The sequence below is a fragment of the Leiobunum rupestre genome, chromosome 9 (assembly GCF_980474605.1).
Source record: "Leiobunum rupestre chromosome 9, qqLeiRupe1.1.hap1, whole genome shotgun sequence".
NCBI lineage: Eukaryota > Metazoa > Arthropoda > Arachnida > Opiliones > Sclerosomatidae > Leiobunum > Leiobunum rupestre.
In genome coordinates, this window is record NC_143392.1 from 15,257,155 (window position 1) to 15,268,772 (window position 11,618).

General features: G+C 33.4%; 1 protein-coding gene across 1 annotated transcript in view; it reads right to left on the minus strand.

The window, feature by feature from the left end:
* Positions 1 to 7,071, minus strand: part of LOC149926637 (uncharacterized) — a 159,751-nt gene extending 152,680 nt beyond the window's left edge. Inside the window, exons 1-2 of the mRNA XM_090158147.1 lie at positions 6,965 to 7,071; positions 4,859 to 4,904 (exon numbers count right to left, since the gene is read on the minus strand). Of these exons, the coding sequence (XP_090014273.1) occupies positions 4,859 to 4,904; positions 6,965 to 7,021 (103 nt within the window). The 5' untranslated portion in view covers positions 7,022 to 7,071. The remainder of the gene's footprint in view (positions 1 to 4,858; positions 4,905 to 6,964) is intronic.
* Between the last annotated feature and the right edge of the window lie 4,547 nt (positions 7,072 to 11,618).

Genomic DNA, 11,618 nt, shown 5'->3' on the forward strand with positions numbered 1-11,618 from the left:
AGGAAAGAAACGCTGCGGTTTTATTGGTAATGGATTGTGTAAATTCAATTGTTTTACGGTTTTACTTTCTTTCCTTTCAATTTATTCTTTGTACTGGCCACGCCGTATAATTGTTAAATCGATGCAGCTTCGTTTTGGGGTAAATTCTTTCCTTGAAGGGTGGTTCCTTTCCTTTCTTACTGTTTTTGGAAAGGAAATGTCCTTTATTTCGCTGTGTATGTACAATGGGACGGTATATTCAAATATTATAGTTTTATATTGGTATCGATTTGGTAGAATATCAATAGAATCGAATTGGTAGGCAAAGCATCAAAGGGATCGATAAGGTAGGCAAGCATCAAAGGGATCGATAAGGTAGGCAAAGTATCAAAGGGATCTTTAAAGTAGGCTGAGCATCAAAGGGATCGAATTTTTAGGCCAAGCATCAAAGGGATCGAATTGGCAGGCAAAGCATCAAAGGGATCGATTTAGTAGACTAAATATCACAAGAAGGGAATTGGTATACTAAATATCACAGAAAACGAATTGGTCTACTAAATATCACAGGAAACGAATTGGTATACTAGATATCACGGGTAACGAATTGGTATACTAAATATCACGGGAAATGAATTGGTATACTAAATATCACGGGAAACGAATTGGTCTACTAAATATCACAGGAAACGAATTGGTCTACTAAATATCACATGAAACGAATTGGTCTACTAAATATCACAGGAAACGAATTGGTATACTAGATATCACGGGTAACGAATTGGTATACTAAATATCACGGGAAATGAATTGGTATACTAAATATCACGGGAAATTAATTGGTATACTAAATATCACGGGAAACGAATTGGTATACTAAGTATCACGGGAAATGAATTGGTATACTAAATATCACGGGAAATGAATTGGTATACTAAATATCACGGGAAACGAATTGGTATACTAAATATCACGGGAAATTAATTGGTATACTAAATATCACGGGAAACGAATTGGTATACTAAATATCACGGGAAATGAATTGGTATACTAAATATCACGGGAAATTAATTGGTATACTAAATATCACGGAAAACGAATTGGTATACTAAATATAAAGGGAAACTAATTGGTAGACAATCAATAGAGTTGAATTGGTATACTTAAAATAACAGAAAACAAATTGGTATACTAAATATCACAGGAAGTCAATTGGTAGACAATCAATAAAGTCAAATTAGTAGACAAAATATCAATAGAATCAAATTGCTAGACAAAATGTCTAACAAATCCAATTGGTAAACCAAATGACAAAACTGTTAGCTCATTATAATCACATTATGTCAATCATCATTTAAGAAACGTATTTTCTGTCTTCATCTTTATAGATAGATACCTTCCATTCAGAACAAACACTTGGGATCGTTTCTTTGAAAAATTCTCCTTATAAACGGCTAGTCTGTGTAGTAATTTAAGATTTCTTTTCGGAACTTATATGTCAGGGATTACAGCCGCCTTAGGCTTAGCACCATCATAGCGGCACCCCTTCAAGACGGGGAAAGACCTGCAGAAGTACATTGCTCTTTTGAAACATGTCAGAAAATATCAAAAACGCCATTAGGTGATCCTCTCTCTTTTTTTACAAACTTTTTCTACTCCCTTTCTCGCGAATTCTCTCTCTGTGCCAGAGCCGGAGAAGCTTTGGATCGCTGTAGCTCGGATTCTGCAAGACCGCGGGACATTTCTACCTTCGATCGAATCCTAGTTTGTACGAAGCGCCCAATCTCGGAAACAGACCCGGAATTTTCTTTCAAATATAGCATTATTCGTCGACTTATACCTTCGGCAAAAAATATAGAGAGAGCCACTATGAAAGTATAGTCACTTTTCGGTGATTTTGTGAGAATACTTAGGGCGATGGGTTCCGAGAAACATTCGCCAACGTAACCGAATGGCAAACGGATGGGTTTTTGTTAGGTCAAAATGACTATGGAGTAAAGTCAGGAAGCTTTACGCGAGTGCCTGGCTTCGGCGGTACTGACAATTCGGTGTCGACGACCACACCCTGGCTTCAACACACCCCCTGATCGGGGTGGGGCGGATAAGCCCGCGAAGTTTTAAAGTAGATATGGGTGCTCTCGGCTACCCCAGCATTAGAGCTTGATTCATGTCGGTGTAAATCCCATCTTCGAAAAGAAGGATAGATGACGGCGTGGGGAAAGAGAGAGCAGTGCTGCCCTCTATAGGAGCGGGGGAAAACGAGAGAGCTCGTACGGTTGTATTATTTGGAAAACAAGCTCATTTCTTTGTCTCTCTGTATCTCGCGAATTTGGGCTCTGTATAATTTTAAAGCAACTATTATATTTAGCTTAATGATAGTGTTACGCTCTTTATGCGGTGTTATTACGTGTAAATACTGATAATGATACGTTTTGCTTGTGTGAAACTTTAAGACATATAACCGTAGCGGGTGAAATAAATCTAAGCGAATTTTAATTTTTTCCACCCTTTAGTATCACGTAACGGTGATTGATGTAAATAATTATACACTTTGAAAAATAAAGTATTATAGTGTATTAAAATATAATTATTTGACCGTGGTGTATCGCGTGCGGAACACTTTTACAGGCGCTTCCATTGAGAAAGCGTTAGTAGACCAAACCCTGTAAATTAACGTTCCGCCGAGCATTTCCGTATTGCGGTTGAAGCACTTCTACAGGCGCTAGTAGGCCAAATCCAAATATAATACGCGAAGTTTTTGACATTCGAGATAACATTTTATTCTTAATAGTCTTATAAAACGGTAATAAATCGTAATGATTAAACTACGGTACGCATAAAATTAGTTGTTTTCATCAAGTGTATGATCATAAACGGTATGCAAAACATTTGTTTTTCCACATTATATGTTTAGAGATTTACAAGCGCTTATATTATGGAATGGATTTAGTCGCAACCGCGATAAAAAATAATAATGTCTTTATACGCGGAGGGGGTTAGACCCAGTGCAATGGTGGCTTTGGAATGACTCTATTGAGAGAGATTGTGTTTTATCCCTTTCCATTGTCCTTCCTGCCCCAATTTTCCGGTACCGTGTCCGTATATATTTCGTTTGTAAAATCGTAAAAACGTTTTACAGCTCTCGCAGGAGTAATGACGAAACTTTTGCTTAAACCTCGCCCGCGCGAATAGATGCCGCGCGCAACCCACAGACAATAGAGAATAAGGACCCAGCTCGCGTCACTACCTAGGCATAGCCCGTAGTTATCTCGAAGCTAATGAAAGGGGTAACGTCTGTATTGGATTACGAGCTCTCTCTAAGCCTCGGCGTATCGTAGTGTATCGCGTCGAGCGCGTAAATCTGGAGCTGCAGCGGTGCGGTCCGCAATTTGATAGTAGCGTCAAAACCGCAGGTGCTTTTCTAAACCACCCTAATTACCAGAGCCATAAAGTTGCGGAGAAAGAGGCTCTGCTAGGAAGCCGCGTTGCTGGAGAATTAAGTCAAGTTTTAACGCGGCGAAATTATATATCCCTTTATGTCCCTTTTTATTGGAGAGAAATCTTAAACCCTGAACGTCTCTTTCGGTGGGCCTCGCTTTTGTGCTTTTAATGGGCTCTTCTTATTGTTGTGGATGTTTACGACCCTTTATAATCGGGCTCCCGTATACCTATTAGATTTAAATGACTATAATTTCATAGTCTCGGGTTTGACTTAGAGTTATTGACCAAGCTCACTCTATTATGTCCAGTAACGTGCTTAAGAATTTTTGCTCGCGTTAATTTGGAACAACCGTAGAGATTCACTCACTAAACGGGTTAAGCCCTTGCTATATAACGCTTAGGAGTGGAGACTTAGCTTTATTGTACGCACTGTTTTTCCTATACGTACCCCGAGTCGCGGCAAATGCCTATTTAATAGACGCCAGTAAATCATTTCTAAATCTGTAGTGGATTTAAAACTTATATCTCGCTCTGTAAATATATTTTATAAATATACTGTATATATATTTATTTCAAATGGTTTTTTTAGTAAGATCTTTTTCCTATGTGTCCACAATATTGCAAACATTTAAATGATCTAAAAATGTTTGAAAATAGATTTTCATTCATTAATTCGTTTTAGAGTTGTTAATTTTCCGAAAAATTTAAATGCTGAAAAATGTCCTAAATATTTTCTCGGAAAATCGGAAAAATAAAAAATTGAAACATGTATTACTTTTTAAGGGTTTTTACTCTAGACTAGTCTATAGGTTTAGTTTTACTTTTGGATTTGAAAACGTGAGGTGAAAATGCCGCGAGATTTAATTTGCGAGCAATATTAGGCTAATCATGAAATTAAAACCTTTTTTAATCTTTTTTCTCGGTAAAATACGGAATATTTTCCGGAAAAAAATGCCTCAATAATTTTCGAACTTACAATTCTAATTGGGTTTCTAAGGTGGGCCTAGCATGTATAATATGATTTCTTACTCGTATGAAAGTAGGATATATATCAATTTAATTTTCATATTCCAACTTTTAAAAACGTTGCAGAATTTATCATTGCCTCATAATATTTTCACTGCCTATAAAAAAATACATATTCAAAACAAAAAAAAAATATTTTCTTCATGAAAAAACTCAATTTTTCTTCCAACTCGCGATTTCGACGCTTTATTTTATACATTTAAATGCGCAAGCACACGCCACCGAAACAAGCAGTTAAAAACCCAAAAATTATCGATTTTTCGAGTCGTTGAACGAAAAAAACGCGTGTAAGACAGCCATTTACTTCCAAGTAAAAAACATCAATATTTCAAGAAACCTTTTTTCTCCCCCAAAAAAAGGAAATTAACGCACTTAAATAATTGCGATAGTGACATGTCGAAATGTTCAAACTTACCCGCCACCGGCGACAACTTCGTAGCCACACACCATCTTGGTTTCCACTATTAAAGAAAAATGGAAATTTTTTAATTTTGTAAATATTTATAGTTGTTTATTTTCCGGAAAAATTAAATGTGGAAAAATAAAAACACATTTATTACTTTTTAAGAGTTTTTATTCTAGACTGGTCTAGAGGTTTAGTTTTACTTTTGAATCCCTAAAAATCAGGCGAAAATGCCGCGAAATTTAAATTTGCAAACAATATTAGGCTTTTTTTTTCATTTTTCTGGAAAAAAATTCCAAAAAAAGGCCTTTGGGATTTTCCGACTAACAACTCTATAAATATTTTAACACTTTCCTATTTAAAATAAACGTATAGAAATATTTATCAACATCATTAAAGTAATAGCCTTATGAATTACCGTTCAAAAATATTTTGACATTTTTAGTAAAATATTGCTGGTGATGTTCTACTACATTCACGTGAGTCGGGTATTTTCGGGGGGCTAAAATTTGGTGCCTGATTACTTATTAATGAAGGCATTCATCGGGCGGCTAAATGATTCCAAGCACGGAACCTCTGTTTTGGGATTTATGGGGAATTACATAATTAAAAGAGACGCGCATTATTATGGCCCGTAGAGACGATGACCTTAACACGCCTCCTCTCAGCGCTGCTTAGCTCCGTCGATGAATATGGAGAGAGGATATTTTATACGAAAACACGCTTTTCCCAAAACCCTCTTTTGCGATTAAAATTTTTCCAACAAACAACATTTCGATAATGAAAAATTCATTTTTTTTTTCTCTAATGCACAGGTTATTCCCCTTTCTGCCTATCGTCATAAGCTTCTCTCGCACGTGTCAGTATAATTCAGTTTTAGTTCAAAATAAATTGAGCTACTTTTTATTAAATTAAGTAATAAAATAACCGAAATGAAATATTAATTCGGTGTTTTAATATTATTTATTTAATTAATTACATTACTTCGCTTTTCAATATTTTCCTTAAAATATGTCGTTAATCTATGTTTTAAAAGGGACCCAGCGAAGCAAATAAATATTATAATTTAAATTTAACGCTAATGTTTTGTTGTGTTTAATTAATTGTATTCGTTAATATGTTGATTATATTAAGAAAATATTTAAATTATTAATAGAAAAATTAAATAACTATGGAAAATATTAAACATTTTACAAGTAATATAACGAACGTGGTAAGTTTATTATTTTAAAGAACATAAACGAAGTAAATTAATTAAATTATTGAACATAAACTGGAAAATGTATTAATTTAAAGAGCTTAATCGCGGTAAATTTATTATTTTAAAGAACATAAATCCGGTAAATTAATTAATTTAAAGAACACAATGCGGTAAATTTATAAATTTAATTAACATAAACTCGGTAAATTTATTAATTTAAAGAACATAAACGCGTTAAATTAATTTTTTTAAAGAACATAAACGCAGTAAATTAATTAATTTAAATAACATAAACGTGGTAAATTAATTAATTTAAAGAACATAAACACGAAAAATTAATTATTTCAAAGAGCATAAACGTGGTAAATTAATTATTTTATAAAATATAAACCTGGTAAATTAATTAATTTAAATAACATAAACGTGGTAAATTAATTAATTTAAAGAACATAAACGCGAAAAATTTATTATTTCAAAGAACATAAACATTGTAAATTAATTATTTTATAAAATATAAACCCGGTAAATTAATTAATTTAAAGAACATAAACGCAGTAAATTTATTAATTTAAAGAACATAAACGCGGAAAATTAATTAATTTAAAGAACATAAACGCGGAAAATTAATTATTTCAAAGAACACAAACGCAGTAAATTTATTAATTTAAAGAACATAAACGCAGTAAATTAATTATTTTGAAGAACATAAACACAGTAAATTAATTAATTTTAAGAATTTAAACGTGGTAAATTTTAAATTGTAAAGAAGATAAACGTAGTAAATTTTAAATTGTAAAGAACATAAACGCAGTAAATTAATTAATTTAAAGAACATAAATTAATTAATTTAACGGGCGAACTCTAACGGCATTCGTCGAAATTCGTAGGCCAAGATTTCCCGGAATAAAATATCTTACTTTTTTGGTTTCCCGGAACTTGAGCGAGCCCTCGACGAGTGTCCTGGGATCAGCCATCGCCCACGCTTTCCCAACAGGAAGAATAGGCGAAAAGATAACACACAAAACTCCACCGAATCGTTTTTTTTTTGGCTCCGTTTCTTTAATAGTACCTTTCTCGTTACCACTCGAGCGTCGCGCTACGGACAAGTAGAGCCTGTATAATAATATTGATATCTTAATTTTTTAGAGAAAGTCCTTTTCGGTGGTGGATGTCCTTTGGCGTATATATAAATCCTAAATCCGGCTCTTTATCGGAGAGGCGAGTTTGTAGCGCTAGCCAGTGTAGGGGAATTCCGCGACTCTACACCTGCACGCGCACTCGCTAATCCAGAGATTCCTCGATGTCCCCTCGATCTGGCGTTCTGAGAACGGCGGACCGCCCGAGCTGGCCCCTTCTCTCTCTCTTCCCGGCACGCCACCAACGTCAGCGACAGAAGCGGACCCTTACGGAGACCGAAGAAAACGGCGATGGGGGGACGGGACGCGCCCCTAGCGGGGGATACAACACTTTCTCTTTAAATCGAACCGAAGGGGTCCCGCCGACGCAAACCGTACCTTCTTACCTTACCTTTCATTCCGACGTTTTCTTGGCTAGAATAGCGGCGGACGATTAAAGATTTTCTGGGTTTGCATCTGGACAACCCCCCCAGTATACCAGAAATATGTAAAGAAATGGATTTTACCATTTTCTCGTTTTTTTCTTTGTATTTATAAATGTTTCTCAGTTATTCCCGTCTCTGTTTAATGCCTTTTCCGCTTTCTGCGGGAAATAAATGTGTGCGCGGGAATTTCGCCCGTAAAGATTAGTTGGCATCACGAAAATATCTCATTTACTTCGTAGGTCTATTTGTTTTTCGGCCCTGAGGAAATTGCGCAAAAAAATATTTTCGATACGCCCTGTAAATATTTTGCACTTACTAATGCCCTACGTCAGCTTCTTGGAATTCTCTTATACCATCAAAATACAAATACTAAAAATAAACGTGGGCAGGTCATTATTATGTTTATTGGGACACACTCAAAAGATTAAATCATGATTAAAAGGATTCAATTCAAATATGAACGATTAAACCGTTATTGAAATGATTCAATTTGAGATTTGAATAATTAAATTTGAGATTTGAATAATTAAATTTGAGATTTGAATAATTAGATTTGAAATTTGAATAATTGATTTTCAGATTTAAATGATTAAATTTGAGATTTGAATGATTAATTCGAAATTTTAATGAAATGGTTAAATTGAGATTAAAATAATTAAATCGAGCCTAAAAGGATTAAAGCAATATTGAAATTATTTAATTTAGATTCAAATGATTAAACCCTAATAGAACTGATTAAATCCAAATTGAACTGTTTAATTCCAAATTGAACTGATTAAATTTAAATTGAAAAGGTTTAATTGTGAATAAAATGATTAAAATTTAAATTTAAAGGGTTTAATTGTTAATAAAATTATTAAATATCTATTAAAATAATTCAATGATTTAAAATTATTAAATAATGATTAATATGATTAAACAATTATTAACATCAATTAGTCAATTATTAACATCGATTAAACAATTATTAAAATTTTTGGATCATGATTAACATGTTTAAATACTGATTAATATGATTAAACAATGAATAAAATTATTAAATCTTGATTAAAATTATTAAATCATGATTAAAATTATTCAATCGCGATTAAAAGTATTATATTATGATTAAAATTATTCAATCGCGATTAAAAGTATTATATTATGATTAAAATTATTCAATCATGATTAACATGTTTAAATACTGATTAATATGATTAAACAATGAATAAAATTATGAAATCATGATTAAAATTATTCAATCATGATTAAAATTATTCAATCGCGATTAAAAGTATTATATTATGATTAAAATTATTCAATCGCGATTAAAAGTATTATATTATGATTAAAATTATTCAAACATGATTAAAATTATTCAATCATGATTAAAATTATTCAATCATGATTAAATTTATTAAATCATGATTAAAATAATGAAATCATGATTAAAATTATTCAATCATGATTAAAATTATTACACTTTAAAGTATAGTGACCTGCCCCTCGAAATTCATTGAAATCGGAATGATATGTTCGGAAAGTTTATTGAAGCCGATTGAAATGTATATTCTGACCCGCTTAAGTTACTCGTCAACTTATCAAACCTTTAATCGTCGCGTAAATTTGCGTTATAACTTTGGTCCCTGGAAACAAAAGGCAAGTATCATGATAATCTCTGTTTACCGCGAAGCTGAGAGAAAAAGTGAAGGAACACTTATGAATAGAGAATCAAAGTCTCATTACTATCTAACCCACGCCCGGATCCTCACTATCTCTCCGAAAGAAGTTGCTTTTTTCTCTCCTCTACTGGCAGCAGTCCTTTTTTCCCGCCGAAGATTGAGAAGGAGCGAAACCACGAGGTAGACGTTGGGGAACGGAAAAAATAAGGTACAGGTAAAGAATCCCTCTTCTATCCAACATTCCGATCCAAAGTACATCCCCGTAGATTTCACCCCTTCTTCGTCTTTCTACGAACGATCAGTTGACCTCTGACCTTATAAAGTAGGCCTTGCTAAAATGCCCCGAGATAGGAGAGGAGGCGAGGATGGTATAGTTTCGGCAGTTGCCGTGACCTAACCACTTTGTTGTTGGTTATCCAGCCCCAGCGTGCACGCTCCACCCAGGGCTTACAGAGAAGGTAATGCGGGATACTTTTATACCGAGAGAGGTTTGCCGGATGATGTACTGTTGGTTTTATTCCTAAATACAAATGCGAAAGAATGTCTTGTTATTAATTTTCGTGAATTATTTTTATTTGACAGCTAGCCAAGAATATACATGCAAAATTTTGACCTACAGTTGAAGGTCGTTCTGACGATGGATGTGGATCATGCTCAGCGAAATGTCTGATTTCATGAAATAAGAATTCGAAATACATATTTCGAACGATGACTATGGCTTTATTTGACTGCCCACGGGGTTTATCTCTTAATCTGCCCACGGGTTTCTCTATTAAACCACCCAAGGACTTCTCTTTTAAACTGCCAATGGGTTTCTCTATTAAACCGCTCAGGGACTTCTCTTTTAAACTCAAAACGGGTTTCTCTATTAAACCACTCAAGGACTTCTCTTTTAAACTGCCAATGGGTTTCTCTATTAAACCGCTCAGGGACTTCTCTTTTAAACTGAAAACGGGTTTCTCTATTAAACCACTCAGGGACTTCTTTTTTAAACTGCCCATGGGTTTCTCTATTAAACCGCCCAGGGACATCTCTTTTAAACTGCCCATGGGTTTCTCTATTAAACCGCCCAGGGACTTCTCTTTTAAACTGCCCATGGCTTTCTCTATTAAACCGCCCAGGGACTTCTCTTTTAAACTGCCCATGGGTTTCTCTATTAAACCGCTCAGGGACTTCTCTTTTAAACTGAAAACGGGTTTCTCTATTAAACCGCTCAGGGACTTCTCTTTTAAACTGCCCATGGGTTTCTCTATTAAACCGCTCAGGGACTTCTCTTTTAAACTGAAAACGGGTTTATCTATTAAAGCGCTCAGGGACTTCTCTTTTAAACTGCCAATGGGTTTCTCTATTTAACCGCTCAGGGACTTTTTTTTTAAACTGAAAACGGGTTTCTCTATTAAACCGCTCAGGGACTTCTCTTTTAAACTGCCCATGGGTTTCTCTATTAAACCGCCCAGGGACTTCTCTTTTAAACTGCCCATGGGTTTCTCTATTAAACCGCCCAGGGACTTCTCTTTTAAACTGCCCATGGGTTTCTCTATTATACTGCCAACGGCTTCTCTATGAAGCTTCTCGGGCAATTTTCTTTTAGTGTATACCAGTACCTAAAAAAGAAACGTAAAAACTAGCAGACGAGTTTTTATTGTAGAATGTAGAATATGACTGTACCTTAAAAAAGATACGCAAAAACTAGGGTGTTGCATATTAATGTCAACAGGAGACGCTACCTAATAGGATAGCTCCTTCGCATATGCAATTATGCACCGAGTGAGTTACACGTTTTATGATCAAGGCTTAAAGTTAAATTTTATTTCGAAAATTATAATAAGAAAAATAAGTTAAAGTATGAAAAGGTACTATATTAACAAGTTTGAGAAGAAAAATAGCGCAGAGTAAAGTCCATAATTATTTTTTACATTTATATTTATATTTATATATTTTTATTTTATTTCACTATTATATATTTTTATTTTATTTCACTATTATATATTTTTATTTTATTTCACTTTTATATATATTTTTTATTTCACTATTATATATTTTTATTTTCGTTCACTATTATATATTTTTATTTTATTTCACTATTATATATTTTTATTTTATTTCACTATTATATATTTTTATTTTATTTCACTATTAAATATTTTTATTTTATTTCACTATTATATATTTTTATTTCATTTCACTATTATATATTTTTATTTTACTTCACTGTTATATATTTTTAATTTAATTCACTATTATATATTTTTATTTTATTTCACTATTATATATTTTTATTTTATTTCACTATTATATATTTTTTTATTTCACTATTATATATTTTTATTTTCGTTCACTATTATATAT